The sequence below is a fragment of the Somniosus microcephalus genome, chromosome 6 (genome assembly GCF_052327205.1).
Source record: "Somniosus microcephalus isolate GS21.2 chromosome 6, FLI_Smic_1.0, whole genome shotgun sequence".
NCBI lineage: Eukaryota > Metazoa > Chordata > Chondrichthyes > Squaliformes > Somniosidae > Somniosus > Somniosus microcephalus.
This window is the reverse complement of record NC_140992.1, coordinates 246,634,552-246,654,998: the sequence shown is the minus strand read 5'-3', so window position 1 is coordinate 246,654,998 and position 20,447 is coordinate 246,634,552. Positions and strand designations below refer to the sequence as shown.

Genomic DNA, 20,447 nt, shown 5'->3' with positions numbered 1-20,447 from the left:
CCGCAGTGACCACTCATGTAAATCTAGATAGTAAATGTTAGTAGGCCATTTTACCATGGGACCAAGACGGCAGGGGCTTAATCCTGTCCTCGCCTAGCATAAACACAGGCGCACTTTCCAGCACGCATCACTGAATAAACAGACTTCAGAGCAAGAACTTGGGCTGATTCGTTTCCTCTACCTACCTGGGGAACACTTGAAGCGGGGGGTAAACTGAAAACTAATCTGAGGAAGCACTATTTCGGTGAGTGACTGGTCAATCTATGGAACAGGTTCCCTAGGGAGATGGTGGAAGCAGATAGTGCTGGTTCATTCAACTGCAAACTAGATCGATTTTTTTCAGAAAATAATATTTTGGGATACAATACATGAGTAATTTGAGACATGACAGTAAATGTAGTGACGTAAGAAAACTACTAGGCACTTGGTCTAAGCTTTAATCAACTGTTTTACAACATGGAGGTCTAGTTGTGTCCTTCACTAGTTCCTGTTAAGAATGTCCTGTGCAAGCTGGGCCCGTGCCCAAGTATTTATACTCTCCCTGGACAGTGCCACCTGCAGGCCGCTCAGTATTATTTCATAAGTCTTTCTTTCATGAATGACTGATTCATGTCATGTAGCATGTTGGGAGGAACAGGTGACTTTGGACCTATGATTTAACAAAATGTTGGATCTTTTAAAAAATGATCGAACACTTACAACTGAAGGACTCGCGTGTCAATGTCAGTACTATAGTCACTTTCAAAAAGAACAATAATTGATTAAATTATGTCAGTTTTAAAGTGTAATATGCAATAAAATATTTTCAAGTTATGAGGTGACAAATTGATATGTGCACACACAAAATTCCCAGTGATTCAATTACCAAGGCGCCAAGAATCTTGTAAGAGGAAATGCCTTGTTAACCCTGGAAAAAATTGGTAAAGGCATTGGTTAAATCTATCCCCTCAGTGGAAACTTTATTAAAAGTTTATACAAAATACATTAATATTGTATTGGGGTTAGTAGTGCTTTGGTTAATAAAATAGAGTGCCATGAACTAATACCACATGATTGACATCAATGACTAAATGGTGCTGATGATTGGATTTGTAAACACTTTTTTAGTCACAGATACAAAGAGTAATCTTTTTCAAAGTGACTGATATTAACTATAAACTAATTGTGAACTTTAAGCAACACGAACAACAATTTATTATGATGATGAATTGAGAAACTAATGTTCAAATTCAGTTCTGGTTTTGTTTCTCACTAATTTTCTCCTCACCTCTCCTCTAATGTAAGTATTGACTCCTTGCTGGGGTATAGAATCATAGAATGGTTACAGCACAGAAGGAGCCCGTGCCGGCTTTCTGCAAGAGCACTTCAGCTAGTCTCACTCTCCTGCCCTTTCCCCGTAGCCCTGCAAATGTTTTCCCTTCAGGTACTTATCCAACCTTAAGTACCATTGACTATTATTCACGTCGAAGATTTGAATCAAGTTACTCAACCACCAAGAAAGACATCATAAATAAGCCTGACTGCTATACAAGGCACTTCCAGCAGAGGCTACTGGATAGCAATACGGATGGAAATCCTGACCGATTCTCTCCCTAACCCAAGGTTCTGAAGCCAGTTGTGACCACCTTATTGCTACCACACATCATCCTGGCTGAGACAATGGGCAGAAATCTTATGTCACTGTCGCAGAGGCTGCTAGGAGCTGCGAGTGACCTGAGATTATTTTCCTTACAATTTTGACTCACTCCCTGTGGAGAACCATCTGGTCCTCAAATATAGATGGCATGGCTAAAAATGGCAAATCAACAAGTTGGGATTGTGGATGCGAACCTGCATATCACTGTGCTATGGCATAGTGCACTGGAGCCCTCATACATCATACTAATCCTCCCCGATTCAGTTTTAGGTGAAAAGCTAATGATCCCACACAGAGAATTTATTAATGTGGAGGTGAAATAAAGAAATCTTTAGAACAAAAACAACGTTCTTAAATGCATATTATTGTTAAATAGATCTCATCAACTAAATAGGAAATAAAATAAACTTTTAGTAATGTTTAATGCTTTGAGATTTTACAGTAAAGGAACTTTCATGAGAAAAAAACTTAAATTTGGAAATTACTGCCTATAACAAGAACTACACTTCAAAACTAGGTCATTGCTTGTGAAGCAATTTGGGATGTCCTGAGGATGTTAAAGTAATGTAAAGTTTGTAAATGTAAGTTATTTCTTTACATTCAATGTAAATGTAACTAGGAGTTCACTGAAGAAAGGGCCAGATGACATACTGTATAGATTGAAGTGCAGGCACAATTTATTTCATTTAAGTGCACTAATATCATAATAAAACATAATATACAACAGAGCAGACTGGTCAACACCTGAATGAGTAATACAGGTTAATATTTCAGATGGGATTCTCGAAGAAAAGGTTGGTTAACTTGTCCTCTTTCAGGGGCTGTCATAGCTGTTGTATATTTCAAAATGTTTTTGTCTTTGTGTTTCACATCTGTATACAGCATTTACAGTTTTTCTTTTTAATCAGAAGAGGGGTCATCTGTTCTATCAGATCTGTACTGTACTAGACTCCCTGTAGCAGTGATACAAGATTCAGACATGCACCGACCAACTAAATTCTCCATTCCACATGCAGATCACACTAACTAGGTTTTGTTCCCACAGTGTTTAGTGCAAATAATTAGTGGATGTGACACAAGATAAATTAAATACATGATGTGAACAATAAATTATGGCCTTCAGTTGTTATGGAGATGAGGAGTGAAAATGTTGGAACAAGACTGTAAACCAGATTAACAGTAAAAATGCAAAAACTACAAAATGTATACATTTTCCATGACTTAGTAAGTAGACATGAGTTAATTTCATAAATAATATTTATAGCCGCAAGAATGTTTGTTTAAAATGTACTCAATTCCTTTCAAAAGTAAATGTACTCTGCTACAAAATCCAAACATTTAGGTATGAAAGCTGGAACTCCATTTTACTGCACTTTACTTAAGGGTCTATAGCTGATCCTTATGAGAATCTATGTGAACATCACCGAGTTAACAAAGATTCTAATCAGTCCAGTTTCCTTGCATACTCAGAATAGGTTTACGATCAGAATTTGCATGCTTTTCTTTTTTGAAGATCTATTACTCTCTTTTTGCCTATTCGTCTCTGCAAGTGCACGCACTTCCTGTGGCTGTCAGGGATGGGACACACACCCTCCAGTGCTGCTTGTGGCCATGTGCCAGGAGGTGCTCAGGAGCAGCCTGGTGAAGACTACCTATTTGATTTTCCCTTGCTCCATGCCAGAAAGTACTTGGCTTCATCATAGCACCTCCCTATATAAGACTGGCTACGGCTACAGAATCAGTAAAGCTAAAGAATGGTTATGATTATGAACTGAACAAAGTTAGAATCAAAATGCACTCATAAGTGTGCTCAAATGCTATGAACGGTTATATCTGCTCAGTTACATTTTTTCCATAATTTGCTCCAATGCTAAACTGCAAAAATCAAGTATGACCCAGGGAGACATGAGCAAAATTGAAATAAAATAGCTCATTCTCCCCAAAAAAATGGAGGACAAGGAAAAGCTGGAGAAAAGTGAAAGAGGAAAGAAAAAAGTAAATTCAAGGTATGATTTAATTATGTCGGAAATGGCATGGGAAAAATAATTGTTCTAAATGTGGCTGAGATCAAACTGCTTAGTGGGCTGCCTGTGTATTTACACATGACTGTACAATAAGATACAATGCTGAAAATCTTAATGAACGGTACCTGTTTCATATGTATTTTAATCAGAGAATGCCAGGTGGACGAGACACTTTGTTGCAATGAAAATAAAACCCTTATAAATAAGATACCATTTAAATAGATTTCCCCAAAATGAGACACCCAAGTTACAGGTATTAAGGTTACTTATTTAAATACCTTAAGAGATTAGCTGCTCTTACCCTTGAGTTCTTGGGTCCTCCCACTGGGTTGTCCGTGTATTGTGGTTAACAAAATAGACTCGTCCATTATCCTGGCGTTTCTCTGGGGAAAAAAAAAGAATTAGGCATTTTATTAACCTGACAATACAAACATCATAAATGCCACTTCTTAATTCTGCGCTACCTTATTAACTGCAAATTAGGTGAGCTGATGTGCTTTGTAAACAAATCAAAATGGACGGGAAATACTGTGGTCGACAAAAAAGTCAAATCTAGTGGCAAGTAGAAGGACAACTTTTACTGTATCTGTGAATGGGAGAGTAAAGCAGCAGTGAAGACAGCCTCATACTATTGGTGTCATGGGTTCAGGTCCCAGTACAGGCCGACAGTCAAAGTTGTCTACTGCTGCAGAAGTTTCAGTGTCACAGTTGGATTGCAAGTTTGTATGTCTCACCTCGGAGGGAAAAAAAGAGTCCGTCTGTCTCGCTCTATGAAAAGTGAACCTCTTGCCAGCTGTGTCACTGAACAGCACAAGTGTTTAAAGTCACTGAGGTTTATAGCTTAACTCTTTGTAGCTGCCCCTTTCAAAATCCTCAACCTCTGGAGGATTGGTACAGGTAATAAAGGGATTACAGAAGAAAAGTACGAGGCAAAATCCGATCTTACAAAAAACCTCACAAAAGTACATTTGTTCTGCTGCTAGATTCTCTGCTGACAATGACGGCTTATTTTGTCTCGTGCACCTTTCTGACAATCCACCAGTTTCCTTTGGATAGAATTTTAATTAAATAAAAACATTCTTTATCATTGTGAGGAAACAAGCATTTTATCATTGTGAGGAGGCAAACATTTCACCAGATAAAAAGCTAAAGCTCTCTTTTTGAGAATTATATGAAAATATCATGAGAAATTCAACAGCTGTCTATTAAGCCCAGCCAATGGCTGAATTATTGTGTTACTGTATGCAAGAGAACGGCTTCTTGCCACCCACTTCATGGTTTGCCAGCCTCGTAGAAAATGTACATTAATTGTCACCGAGAAAAACTACAGAACTAAATTAATAAACAGTCCAGCCCACTCACTCATTCCATGCAGTCAAAATGTATTCAATACATATATAAAACAGCTTCACTTTTTAACCCTCATGCTTTTAATTAAAGCAAATCAACTCCAGATGAAAATCAGCAGAACAACTACTGAAACTCTTTCAATTGACAGAAACATTTCTGAACTACTGTGGTCAATAAGAAAGCTAGACTGTGGGTGTGGTAATTCACTTTTTTTCCCCAAAAAACTGTAAATATAAAAACTTTCAAAAAAAAAGTTGCATGGGCTTGGTTAGGCAAATTGTTCTCGGCTTTCAGCAGAATTGCTGGATGGATCGGAGCTAAGGTGCCCTCTGCTTTAGGGGAGAGTTGAGGGAAGAATACAACAGACACATGCCAGGTCACCCCACTTAAAATGTTCCTCCTGCTGCCAACTCACAAAAGTAGCGCTGCTACTGACTAAGACCATTCTCCCATCCCTCACCCACCTCTTCCTCCCTCCCTCCCCACCCCCCACTCCACCCACAGAAGGAGCTGCAAGTCATTGCTCTAGATGCGGATGAAGATTAGGTGATTAGCTTCCCCATCAGACAAAACACAAAATAACTTTTTCCCCATTATCGACAAGGGGCTATTTATAAAGTTTGTATGCCGGTTATGTCTCTCTTATTCTTTTATGTTGAAAAAGACAGCAATATTTAAACAAATATTGGAAAGAAAATCGAAGCAAGGCAACCACTGAGGTGGGAGGCCCAAGTGCACCTATCCTGGAGGGCATATAAAAGGCAGAGACTTCATTAAGGGGAAGGCTTCAAGAAGTTGGGATTCTTGGAATACACACTTTCGGGGCAGCCCCAAGTGATTCATCACACCATGATGTCAGAATGATAACTTGTAGGTTGCCATGAATTGGAGTAACCTTCACCAGATCATTATTGTAAACCTCTATTTACGAACATTCCTATGTCGTGGTGGGAGATAGGTCCATGACCATGATTCCTGACACACCAAGATCACTTGTGGTGTCATAGGGTTTGAGAAGCTCCTGAGTAGATACCAGGTACTTCCCCACAGGCTGGGAATATCAGAGTGACAACTATTCCCAAACTGCACCACCTCGCTGAAACTTTCAGGAGTCAAACTGGGCATAGGTTGGAAGCTTTAAAAAACCCCACAATCAAGCACTAAATGTTTCTGGTCTGTTTCAGTGCCTCTGTTGCCATTATCTCTGGAGCAACAGCGGCAAATGACGATGCACAGGACCAGTACGTTCACCTGATATTCAATAAAATAGCAAGCAGCACAAATGTTGAAAAAACCATGATCGGCAATAAAACAGCTCTTGTGTTTTAATGCTACTTTGGAAAATTGTGTTATTATGGCTCCAGTATAGCAGCATCAACATATTCCAACAAAGGCTGAGGCCACGTGATGCATGTCTATTATCAACGTTCCTGTCCCCTCCCTAATAGTACACAATGTAATGTAGCAATGCCAATGATAAAAGGGAATGCCAAAGGATTTTTCTTGGAGGTACAATTTTTTTTTTTTTTTGTGCGTTGTATATCATACCGGTAAATATATTTAATGCTCCATTAATCAGATTGCATCCAGTCATTGCCAAGATGAATACTTCAGACTAGAATACCGTCTCAAACTAGAATAACCATGAAAAGGTTGAAGAGAAAAGCAAAGCAAGACCTCTAGTAGTAAATTTCGATAAATAATTCATGGCCACAAATCACATGGCTTGTTTGCCGCTGTTGAGTTTCTAAGTATATGAAAAGCAAGACAGAGGTTGTATTTTTAGTAGAGAAATCAATTACCCTGTAACGGAATAGAAACCTACTTTCGCTGAAATTCAAGTGACAATTTAACAATAAGAAAATCCTTCTTGCTATGGCAAGAGTGGCAGGCAGCAACAAAATGCATCAATTTAACATTATATAGAATTGAGAAAGCTCAGCTCAAATAACTATTAATCACTTCTACTTACCCCAGCCAGCAAGCAAAGGACCGAGTGCATCATTGTCAGTAGAGATTCCAGATGGCTATAACAAAAAAAAATAGAAATCCAGCACATTGTTACTCGACAGAATGGTTAAGATATTAAGATCGCTTTATCACATCATACTGTATTTTTTTTTGTAGATCTCCCAACTGGTCTCTTCCTTTTGATCAATCCGTCAAAATTTTGTAGCTGCAGAAATCTTCATCTTTCAAATGTATGCAATGAAAGCTGAGGTTTTCTAAAGCAATTATGCCACGACAAACACAGTACTAGAAGCCCCAGCCGGAGAGTTTTAAACTTTTTCATAGATCAATTATAGAACACTAACTGTCCCAATGCTTCGACTGATACTGTTGGCTCAGTCCGCTGAAATTGCAGTAGTGCTGCTGTGCGTCTCTCCAAGATCTACACACAGAAATCACAGGCTGTTCTAATGAAATCATTACTGCATGGTGTGTACGCCCAAGCTTCCTGCCTGCAGTGTGTGTTCAACCTTTCTCAATGTGCTGTTAATGTAAGCAGTACTCTGCTATGTAAATTATAACTGAGGGGACATTCATGTTCTTTCCAGACAGACGCCCTTCCCCACTATGAATGTTTTATTCATGCTCACAAAAGCACCTTTATTCTGAATGTAAATGAATGGCAATGAGGCGGCTGCTCTGCCCCAACCAAGCTGTGCAGCTCAGAGTAAAGGAAACTGATCATGACTAATGTTTTGGTATTTACATTACTAGCACAGTGTTGTGCCAAAAGTACTTGGCATATTGTCTGGGATGAGCCATTTTGCACTGCTTTTACAAATATTCTACAGCAAAATCATTGAAGTCGTGAATTCTCCTCAATCGCTCAAGTTAATTCCAGAGTATTAGTTAAGAGTTTCCGTAACATATTAAACTACGTATTTTATCGCTGCCTTTACCTTATGGCTTAAAAAAAGAATCAGTGGCACTGGTTTTGTAGTGCTAACATTTGAGTGCTTGCCTCTCATCCAGATCTCCAACTTGGATTTCAAGGGCTGCCTTGAGGATCACTCAAATTTGCCCATCTCAGCTAGGTGTGCTTGGTCAGTGCCTACTGGGCAACTTATGCCAGTAGGGAAAATAGGTTGAATCCATCTTGGCCCAACTGAATCACGTGGTCGTCTCATTCAATCATCAGTTTGAGTATTCCTCTATGGTGGGGAACATAGTACCGATCCAAATGGCCTTTGGCACAGAAAGAGTACCCAACTGTGACACCTATTCTGGGGGACGACTATATGGGTAACAGGAACAAAAAAAATCTAAAATGTATTAAAAAGAATAATTGTTTTAATATATTAAAATGTAAATCCTTCACTAAAGTATATTTTGGTTCTTTCATTTACATACGGGAATGTCCATGGCTAAACAGCTGGAAATTTTAAAAAAAGGTTTCTGTATCCGAGAGGAATTCTGCCAAATCAATTGTGCCATTAGGTTTAAAAATCAGTGGCACTGGTTTTGCAGCGCAAACATTTGAGTGCTTGCCTCGCATCCAGATCTCCAACTTGGATTTCAAGGGCTGAAATCCATGAAACTTCACCTTGGGCAGGCCCTGAATAAATTCATACTGCAAACTGTAGCAATAGCCCTGAATAAACCCTGCAAATGTGGTTTAAATAACATGACATATCTGAGCATTTACAGTTCATTAAATACAATCAGAACAAACAAAAAACAAGTACCTGTACTCCTATTTCAAGCAGAAAAATTTAGTATTTGTCATATTTCTGAACAACTTTGCATTCTGAATATACTGCCACCATACATCAAGATGTAGATGATATTAAGTGTCGGTTGAGAACCTCATGGTTTGTAATCCAGGGAGAATTTATCACTATTACAGCAGACGATTTGGAAAGATTATTCCGTTGTTTTACTTTGTGAGGTGGATAGTGCACCAACTCTTTTTCCAAAAAGAAAACGTTGCCTTTTGTTTCTCTTGGGTACATGGTTTTGTATATGGGTAGGAAGGAGCAGAGTTAAAAAAATTAAATACAAAATTGGTATAATTTTCCTAAGGAAAAAAATGCCTAAACTTTTTATCCAGTATCTTTAACAAAATTTATGATTAATGAGGTAGCATTTGAACTCTGGATGCAAAAGTACAAGATAAGAATTTCCCATTTCCCTTTGCAAGCATCATAAATAGAAATATGTCCCACGAGTCCTGTACTTACTTGTGTTTATTAATACTTAGCATTAATTTTCTGCAAAATACCATTTTGGGGAAGAAAATGTGATGGAAGGGAAATTGGTTACTTAGAAACTTACTCCTCAAAGAGCAATTTCCAAACAGATTACCACAATATGCTAGCTCTTAAAACTACCGCTCTACTCCAAAACTGTCAATTCTACCATTTGTAATCCAATTCTCTGAGGTGTTTTCATGTTACACTTATTTTTTAGTTTTTGAATGTCATGAGTTTCATTCCCTCTAGATCCAAAAAACATTATTGAGATGATTTATTTCTATGGAGCAGCCATTGAGAGATACAGATTGTGGAAATAGGTGATTGGAAGCCAGGCTAAGAAAGTGAAACAATGGCCCGGATTTTCCGGGGCCTATGACCCCGTACGCATCGCAAGTGCCCCGCAAGTTCCGGGTTTTCCACATACTCTGCGCATGTGCGAAAACCCGGAACTTGCAATCTGTCAAGTTTCAGCTTGACAGATCCACCGCATCCCCGGAAATGGATCTTCGCTGGCGGAGATTGCCCAACTACTGCTCAGCGAATGCCTGTGAAACTCTTACGCCTGGTAAAAGCAGGCATAGGGCCGCCTTCTCCCAGCGTAAGAGTTTAAATAAATATTAAAATCATTTTTTTAATTATTTAAGCATAAAAAAACATTAAAATTAGCTAGGTTATTTTTAGCCCCTTTAAAACGTTTACATTAATTTTTCAAACAATTAAATTTTTGCTTAAAATGTTTAATTGTATTTTAATTAATTTTGAACATGTAATGATTTATTTTTATTTAACTGATGTGTAATTGTGTTTTTTTAGGGGATTCCTACTTATGCAAATGGAGATTCCGTAAGTAAATGGAATCCCCATAAGCATAATGGATCCCCCTTTTTGATTGTTTGCCCTGGCCCACGTGATCCCAGGGGCGCTTGCGAACCGCGTGCCCCCCTGGGATACGTGGGCCTTTACGCATGTGTACGTGTAGAGGCCTAGGACAGCAAGTGTTCAAACCTCCAGGCCATCAGGTAGGTTCATACTTTGCTTGCGGTTCGGAGGCATTCACCCGCGGGAAGCCTCCGACCGCAAATTCAGGCCCACTGTTATATTAATAGCAGTGACTACTAAGGAGCACAAGTAGATTGCCAGTTTCAGTACTCTGCTTTTAACATTCAATTTATCAGGCTCTGTAAGTATCATGTTAGTGCAGCGAGAGGAGCTTGTGAGGTGAAAGTACAAAAATAGCATCAGAAAAGTGCCAAGATAACTGTTCTTATAGGTGCAATAAACCTAGTAAAGGTAAACTCAGGAAAGGTCCCGGCAGATTGGAAAACTGCTAATGTAACACCCTTATTTAAGAAGGGAAGTAGACAAAAAGCTGGAAACTATAGACCAGTTAGCCTAACATCTGTGGTTGGCAAAATGTTGGAGTCCATTATTAAGGAAACAGTAACAGAGCATTTGGATAAACATAATTTAATAGGACAGTCAGCATGGTTTTACGAAGGGGAAGTCATGTTTGACAAATTTGCTCGAATTCTTTGAGGATGTAACATACAGGGTGGATAAAGGGGAACCAGTGGATGTAGTGTATTTGGACTTCCAAAAGGCATTTGACAAGGTTCCACACAAAAGATTACTGATCAAGATAAAAAATCACAGGATTGGGGGTAATATACTGGCATGGGTAGAAGATTGGCTATCTAACAGAAAACAAAGAGTTGGGATAAATGGTTCGTTCTCGGGCTGGCAATCAGTAACTAGTGGTGTTCCGCAGGGGTCAGTGCTGGGATCCCAACTCTTTACAATCTATATTAACGATTTGGAGGAAGGGACTGAGTGCAACATATCCAAGTTTGCCGACGATACAAAGATGGGAGGGAAAGCAGTGAGTGAGGAGGACATAAAAAACCTGCAAAAGGACGTAGACAGGCTAAGTGAGTGGGCAGAGATTTGGCAGATGCAATATAATGTTGGAAAGTGTGAGGTTATGCATTTTAGCAGAAAAAATCAAAGAGCAAGTTATTATCTAAATGGAGAGAAACTGCAAAGTGCTACAGTACAAAGGGATCTGGGGGTCCTGGTGCATGAAACACAAAAAGTGCAGGTGCAGCAGGTGATCAGGAAAGCCAATGGAATCTTGGCTTTTATTGCAAGGGGGATGGAGTATAAAAACAGGGAAGTCTTGCTGCAGTTATACAGGGTATTGGTGAGGCCACACCTGGAATACTGCATGCAGTTTTGGTTTCCATATTTCCATATTTCAGAAAAGATATACTTGCTCTCGAGGCGGTTCAGAGAAGGTTCACTCGGTTGATTCCAGAGATGAGGGGGTTGGCGTATGAGGAAAGGTTGAGTAGGTTGGGACTCTACTCATTGGAGTTCAGAAGAATGAGAGGCGATCTTATCGAAACATATAAGATTGTGAGGGGGCTTGATCGGGTGGATGTGGTGAGGATGTTTCCACTGATGGGTGAGATTAGAACTAGGGGGCATAATCTTAGAATAAGGGGCTGCCCTTTCAAAACTGAGATGAGGAGAAACTTCTTCACTCAGAGGGTAGTAAATCTATGGAATTTGCTACCCCAGAGAGCTATGGAAGCTGCAACATTAAATAAATTTAAAATGGAGATAGACATTTTCCTAGCAGATAAGGGAATTAGGGGTTACGGGGAGAGGGCGGGGAAGTGGACGTGAGTCTAGGTTCAGATCAGCCATGATCCTATTGAATGGCGGAGCAGGCCCGAGGGGCCGTATGGCCTACTCCTGCTCCTATTTCTTATGTTCTTATGTTCTTAATATTAATCTGAACTAAATGTAGAGTCCAATTAAAAATGTAAATTTCTTCTTAAACCCAAAGTGTCACAGTTGTGTTACCTCACAGCTATTCTTAAATTCTGGGAAGGCCAACATGACAACAATGTTTTATGTTTTCTGCCAGAATGACAAGGAACCGTCATCACCCGTGGACAACCAGCTCACTCTAATCCTCTTTTGAATCAATGTCTGGGCAACTTTATATAGAAATACGATTATCTAAGGCTGCCTTCTGTTGCTGCATTAATATGCTGTGCCACAGAGTTGTAAGACAAATGATTTATTCCTAGAGTTCTCCACACATAACCTCACAATCTGTGCCGTGCTATGCAAGGAAGACATCAACATCAGAGGACTGGGTTAATAGGAGAGATTAGAAAAACTCTCTCTTCAGCCTTAAAAGGAGGCACATGAGAATCGACCGGATAGAATTATATAAGGTGCCAAGTGGAATAGAAAAGGTTAACCCTGAACCCTATTTCAAGTTAAACAATGACTGACAGGTAAGGGGATATAGATACACTGGTTAAATAAAAACAAATTTCAGGACTGATGTTGGCAAAACATAACATAAAAAGCATTTAATACCGGGAATGATCTTCTAGGTAAGGTAGTGGAGGCAAAAATTCTGGAATCATTGAAGAAGCAGTTAGATAAAAAGAGAAACACCAAATAATGGAAATATGAAAGCGACACCCGGAAATGTTGTCCTGCTCTTTCTCATTACAGATGCTGATACAGTGGCAGTAAGATGTGCAATGGCACCATAGGTTTTATGAAAGGATGAACTAGCTGAGGCAAATATTAATGACCTGGACTTGGGTATACAAGGCAAAATTTAAAAGCTTGCAGATGACACGAAACTCGGAAATGCAGTAAACAATGAGGAGGATAATAACAGACTTCAGAAGGATGTGGACAGAGTGGTGAAATGGGCGGACACATGGCAAATGAAATTTAACGCAGAGAAGTGTGAAGTGATACATTTTGGTAGGAAGAATGAGGAGAGGCAATATAAACTAAAGGGTACAATTTTAAGGGGGGTGCAGGAACAGAGAGACCTGGGGGTGTATGTACACAAATCTTTGAAGGTGGCAGGACAGGTCGAGGAAGCTGTTAAAAAAACATACAGGATCCTTGGCTTTATTAATAGAGGAATAGAGTACAAAAGCAAGGAGGTTATGCTGAACCTTTATGAAACACTGGTTAGGCCTCAGCTGGAGTATTGTGTTCAATTCTGGGCACCACACTTTAGGAAGGATGTCAAGGCCTTAGAGAGGATGCAGGTTTATTAGAAGGATACCAGGGATGAGGAACTTCAGTCATGTGGAGAGACTGGAGAAGCTGGGGTTGTTCTCCTTAGAGCAGAGAAAGTTTGATAGAGGTGTTCAAGATCATTTATGGTTTTGACAGAATAAATAACGAGAAACTGTTTCAAGTGGCAGAAGGGTCAGTAACCAGAGGATACAGATTTAAAGTGGTTGTCAAGAGATTCAGAGGTGACACGAGGAAACAATTTTTTTTTTTTTTTTTTTTTTTTTTTTTACACAGCGAGTTATTGTGGTCTGGAATGCACAACCTGAAGGGGCAGTGGAAGCAGATTCAATAGTAACATTCAAAAGAGAACTGGATAAATACTTGAAGGGAAAAAAATTACAGGGCTATGGGGAAAGAACAGGGCAGTGGGACTAATTGGATAGTTCTACCAAAGAGCCGGCACAGGCACGATGGGCCGAATGGCCTCCTTCTGTGCTGTATCATTCTATGATTCTATGAAATTACCTTCCTCATCTGTGCTCACCTTGAAGTGCTTTTCCAGAGAGTAGAACGTAAAACTATAGTCAACCTGTGCTTCTTCCCAGACACTCATTGTGACCACAAAGAATCGTATGAGTAAAAGCATGTCCCCTCAGAAGTGCTAAGAAATAATGGGAGTGCAAACTACTAGCAAAAGGGGTGATGGGGTCACCAAGAGCTGGCACAGATATAATGCAATTAATGTCCTCCCTCTGCATGGTAAACGTCAATGATTCTATAGGACTAGTAAATACTGAAGAAACATAGAAGATAGGAGCAGGAGTAGGCCATTCGGCCCCTCGAGCCTGCTCCACCATTCAATGCGATCATGGCTGATCATCCAAATTCAGTACCCTGTCCCTGCTTTCTCCCCATACCCCTTGATCCCTTTAGCACAGTATAAGAGTTGTAACAGAAATCTTTGATTCAACACTTTCAAACTTCTGTTTGATTTTTTGTTATAACTGGTAGTTCGAAGTTAAGAAAGTGAAAGGGATTGAAAAGAGGAACAAAATGAAATTACATCTCAAATCATCTGAACCAAAGAAAAATGTGTATAATTCAGCACCATTTATCACACACTACAACCATGCAGAAATAACGAAGTGATTTGAGTAAAATGTACCTTGATGCAAGAAAATTCATTAACTCGTAACTGACAACTCCTTACTGTAATTTTAATCTCACCTTTACAACGCCAGGTCTTTCTGCATCTGTGCTAACCAGCCTCTGATTTTCTACCCATTAAAAGCCATTGACCAAGTGCGGCATCAAGGAGCCCTAGTAAAACTGAAGTCAATGGGAATCAGGGGGAAAACGCTCCACTGGCTGGAGTCATACCTAGCACAAAGGAAGATGGTTGTGGTGGTTCAAGGTCAATCATCACAGCCCCAGGACATCGCTGCAGGAGTTCCTCAGGGCAGTGTCCTCGGCCCAACTATCTTCAGCTGCTTCATCAATGACCTTCCCTCCAACATAAGGGCAGAAATGGGGATGTTCACTGATTGCACAGTGTTCAGTGCCATTCGCAACTCCTCAGAAAATGAAGCAGTCCATGCCCGCATGCAGCAAGACCATGACGATATTCAAGCTTGGGCTGATAAGTGGCAGGTAACATTCGCGCCACACAAGTGCCAGGCAATGACAATCACCAACAAGCGAGCGTCTAACCACCGCCTCTTGACATTCAACGGCATTACTATCGCCGAATCCCCCCCCCCCCCCAATCAATATCCTGGGGGGGTCATCATTGATCAGAAACTTAACTGGACCAGCCACATAAATACTGTGGCAACAAGAGCAGGTCAGAGGCTGGGTATTCTGCAGCGAGTGTCTCACTTCCTGACTCCCCAAAGCCTTTCCACCATCTACAAGGCACAAGTCAGGCGTGTGATGGAATACTCTCCACTTGCCTGGATGAGTGCAGCTCCAACAACACTCAAGAAGCTCGACACCAAGACAAAACAGCCCACTTGATTGGCACCCCATCCACCACCTTAAACATTCACTCCCTTCACCACCAACGCACCGTGGCTGCAGTGTGTACCATCTACAAGATGCACTGCAGCTATTCCCCAAGGCTTCTTCAGCAGCACCTCCCAAACCCGCGACCTTTACCACCTAGAAGGACAAGGGCAGCAGGCACATGGGGGCAGCAGGCACATGGGAACACCACCACCTCCAAGTTCCCCTCCAAGTCACACACCATCCTGACTTAGAAGTATATCGCCGTTCCTTTATCGTCGCTGGGTCAAAATCCTGGAACTCCCTCCCTAACAGCACTGTGGGAGTTCCTTCACCACATGGACTGGAATGGTTCAAGGCAGCAGCTCACCACCACCTTCTCAAAGGCAACTAGGGATGGGCAATAAATGCTGGCATTGCCAGCGACGTCCACATCCCAGGTACGAATAAAAAAAAAAAAGAATGGGTAGAAAATTACGATCTAGTAAGCGCAGAAACGGAAAGTCCCAGCCAATATATTTGAGATCTTTATTTTCTTATGCTACCTTATTCATAAGCAGATCAGAACACGACCCAGTAAAATCATGCTCATAGTGGCAACGCCCATTACACCAAACCACCTTTCCTCAACAGCCTACACTTTTTAACAAGTCTCAATATCGCTTTTGTTCACTAATGCAGACTGGACAACCATTGCATTCCACAGTCTACTATATCACCCACAAAAATTTGTTTCATAATAAAGGTTTTGTAACCACCAAAAAAACTAAATGAAAACCTGAATATTGTTTTCTTTCTCAAATATAATTTTTTTTTTTTTAAACATAGTGGAATCCCATTGCATATAATAAGTCATGCTGGATAAAAAGAGCTTGCATAAAACCAGACTTGACAGCTTTGAAAACCTGTCTGTTAGAAGGAAATGAGACAGCTCAGACTGCAATTTGAATTCATACTTTCAAAATGGGAGTCCACCATCGTCGTGCAGATACCAAACCACCCACATTTAGACTTTTTATCACATAAAATCTGCAAAATTTAATTGTAAAGGTGCAATATAGAAACAAAGAACAACAGACCAAAGCATTCTCTGAGGGGGGAAATGAAAATTGTAATCGTCCTTTTTGATTTTGGATAAAGATGTGTTCATTTCTTTTAAATTACAAATTGCATTTTGTGGCAACAAAATTCATTTTTCCTGAAGTTGCAGGAGGGATGCCCTACGGGGCATATGAGGGGAATTGAGAGCAGAGCCGTACAAAGAAAATTGATGGCACGAGCTGTTTGGGAATGCAGATTGCAATGAATACAGCTTTACTGCATGCTACTTTTAACAGGAAAATTGAAGAAAGAATTTACTTGAATCTTTCTGAAAAGATGGAAGTATATAGTGTGCAGAAAGTTTGACAATATCTATGACATATTTACACAAGATGACTAGTGACTCCATAATAAAAATGTACAAAATGAACATTAAATTTGATGTGCACAAAATCCAAACTAAGTAAAATGTAGATCTAGCAAGCTGTCTAATACAAGCCTCCCACCTAACAAATGGAACTGCCAGCCATCCAGTTGTTCACACTCCCCCATCAAATCACATACAGTCTTCTCTGATGGTGTTCCTCACCAAGTCTTACTTCAGCATAACCATCCACCCGTTTCCAGTCCTGAGCTAAAGCACCATCGTCTACGAACTTCTCACTTCAGAAATAGCGACCAGCCATCGCAATTCAGTGTCAACTACTAGAGAACACTGTAGCTGTGTAGGCAAACACTGCAGCCAATGTGAAGAAACGGAACCATTTAAACAGCAGCAGCAGCAACTGCACTTGAAAAGATATTATTGGCTCTGAAATGCTTTAGGACACCTTAAAGAAGTGAAAGATGCTATAAAAATGCAATTCTGTCAACTTGCTGAACCGTGCTACTTAATTAGCTGAAAGAGTCCAAAGAAAATCGAGACAAAAGCAGAGAATTTATAATGATGTCCATTTGACTAAGAAATTAATACTTTTTTAAAATTGTATCAGCGAAAACAGTTAAGATAACACGCAATGGAGCAAATAAATATTAAAGGGAATAAATTACTGGGAAACCAAACAAAATAGAATAAAAAAGGAGTTCTTCATATAGTGATAAAGACGGAAAACAAATGTCAATAAAGGGGGAGGAAACCACGTCGGAAATTTGGTTAAAGTGACCATAGAAGACAATGAACCTACATGGAACAAATCTATTATTTTTTTTAAATTAAAAAATGAGGAAAGGGAAGAAAGACATGTCAATATAAGGACATTTTTTCTTAAGCGGGACACAGCAGCCTTGCTTCTTTTCACTAGCCTCGCTGAGGATTGGCAGGATAAATGTGTTGTTTGGAAGTCTTTCTAATAATAAAAATTGAATTCCTAGTGTGGATGCTTCTGCTGGCTGGCTATCCTTATGTGAAATGTATTACTATGCGGATGGTTTAATTCTCTCCACTCTCAATACCCATATGATAGGCCTTACCCAAAAGACTAGATTTTGTTTTTACACTGTTGTCTTATAAACATGAAGAACTGGTAAAATAACATTTTTAAAAAGAAAGGGGCATAAAAGGTACCAGACGTACATATAAGCCACAAGATTTCTGACCATGTAAAACGACAATTTGTGCCAAATTAGGGGCACTTTTCTGCTGTGGGCCTACATCCACTAGGAACTGAATTGAGACTTCACACATTCATTTCACATAGGACCCTTATAGGCAGCAAACAGAGAAAACCTTCACTGCATCAGTCTAAGTTGGATTTGGACCCACATCCCAAGGTGACCATCCAGTCAACCAGCCCTCAATACCTACAGTCGACCGGCTATGGCTGCCTTCCAGGATTGCGCCGGCAAATCTTTCGACTGTAATAATAAAGAATCCGGCGGACAAATGCGGAAGGCTGATCAGTAGCACAATAATAATTCTGACGAAAGGTCATCGACCTGAAATGTTAACTCTGCTTCCCTCTCCACAGATGCTGCCTGGCCTGCTGAGTGTTTCAAGCATTTTTCATTTTTATATCAGATTTCCAGTATCCACAGTATTTTGCTTTTGTTGTAGCACAATAATAAGGCCTAGAGTGTGATAGATTCTATCAGGAGCTATCTGAATCTGTCACAGAGCAGTTTGCGACTGAGAGTTTGATTCTCCAAAATTGCCTGAACAGCGCAAAGTTTCAGTAATCAGGGAAAATAACAGGGGAGTGGTTAAGAAAAGTAGATTGATAACTCTAGATCTTCTTGAAGAGCAGCACAGGCAAAAGCAGGTTTAAAGCTCGAGATAGTGAAAGGGGAGAAGAATGAAGGTGGAGAAGAATGAAGGTAGAAGAAAATGCCCCTATGAATTAGATGACAAAGGGGACCACCCAAGGCAAGCCAAAATAAATAACACCCAAGGGAAGTAAAAGGTAAAAAAAAAGCCGAGTAAAAATTAAAAGGGGGCACCAGACGGAAGTAAAATCAAACACCTGGGATAGAAAAAGTAATACAAAAAGGGGCAATTAGAAAATATAACAAGAAAGGGAAACAGCTGATAAAATGTTTAACTAAAATGAAGATCAAGAAATGTGCTTGCTGTGGGATGTTCACAAATTAGAAAGCCAGATACAACAGAGGGTGAAGAGATAGGATAGCAGTTTATTAATCAAGAAAACTTAGAGAAAGAGTTATGGCCTAAGACTGCAAGTTACAGGAACTTACAAGGGCAGACAGAAGGGAGGAAATGTTTGAGGGGAAGTGGCTTCAGTAAGTGAGTCATCTCAGGTATGTGATGTGGTCAGGCTAACATCAGACCTCGAGAGTAAACATCAAGGATTGGAGCTGGAAGCCAGTACAGTCAGGAACAGCATTGTCATTACAGAAAGAAATGGGATACTGGATGGATTCAGGCTAGTGAAAGAAACAAGAAAGGTAAGGAAAACTTGAACAGTGCCCGATACCTGTCCGCTAATATCTCGCGGGTACCCAAGAGATATTAGCGAACAGGTATCAAGTACTGTCCAACAATGCAGAGGTAATAAGTCCCAGAAGCAAAGGTCATTAACAAACCAGAGAGGACAGCAGGGATAAAAATGCAGTTTTCAGATCACAAAGAGATTGTAGTCATAGGAAAGTAGACAGTCATAAGGACAATAACTACAGAAGCTGTCTACCTGGAACTCTAGCAGTACACACTGAAGAAAGGTTAGAAAGGGACCCAGTGGTAGTAGTCCACACAAGGGTAAAATGACATAGGGAGAAATAATATAGGGGTCGTAGAAAAAAATCCATATATAAATGACTGGCTCAGAAATCAAATATAGAGGATGCAAAGTAATGTTCTCTGGGATGCCTCCAATATTTGGGAAAGGAGGGGAGCTCACAAAAAGAAATACGGAGGTAAACAAGTGGCTAGAAGCATGGCAGAGCACAACAATGTGACCTTCATAGATAACTGGGAATTCTTCCATAATAATGCAGGAGAGATGAGCTACACTAAAACAAGGAAGGAAGGAAAGGAGGGAGGGAGGGAAGGAGGGAACTTGCATTAAATAACCTTTCATATCGTCATGACGCTTCAAAGTGCTTTACAGCCAATAAAGTGGTCTCATCACTACAGGAAACTTTCGATTTACCGGCACCTAAATAACCGGAAATCTCGGTTAACCGGCAAAATTCAGGAGCAGGTTCAGGTAACTTTTATTACTTGCCTTCCTCCATGTGTTGCTGTGCAAGGGTGTGGCTGCAGCTGTTGCTAAGCTACAGATACGCTTGCAACTTGTGGCCATTGTTTTGAAGCTGTTGCTAAGCAACAGGGTTTGTTGCTTTATACGGAGCTCTCAGCTCTGTATCTTTTACTATAGCGTTCGGTTATCCGGAATTTTTGATGAACCGGCACCACGTCGGTCCCGTCCGTGCTGGATAAAAAAAAGTTTCCTGTATTGTTTTGTAGAAAACTTGACATCCAATTTGCGCACAAACACAATGAGATGACCAGATAAATAGATTTAGTGTTGTTGGTTGAGGGATGTTGCCTAGGACACCGGGTTCAGGGTAAACACTGGGAATGGTTAAGAATCTAGCTAAAGGGAAATAAGCAACAAGTACTCATTAAAAAAGAGTTGTGTCAGAGTTGGGGGAAGTACCGAGTGG

General features: G+C 40.1%; 1 protein-coding gene across 3 annotated transcripts in view; it reads right to left on the bottom strand.

The window, feature by feature from the left end:
- The window catches only part of wwp2 (WW domain containing E3 ubiquitin protein ligase 2), a 172,961-nt gene that overhangs the window by 38,970 nt on the left and 113,544 nt on the right, over positions 1–20,447 (bottom strand). For all 3 annotated transcript variants that reach the window (XM_085991726.1, XM_085991724.1, XM_085991725.1), the window contains exons 11-12: positions 6,983–7,037; positions 3,962–4,043 (exon numbers count right to left, since the gene is read on the bottom strand). In XM_085991726.1, the coding sequence (XP_085847852.1) occupies positions 3,962–4,043; positions 6,983–7,037 (137 nt within the window). The remainder of the gene's footprint in view (positions 1–3,961; positions 4,044–6,982; positions 7,038–20,447) is intronic.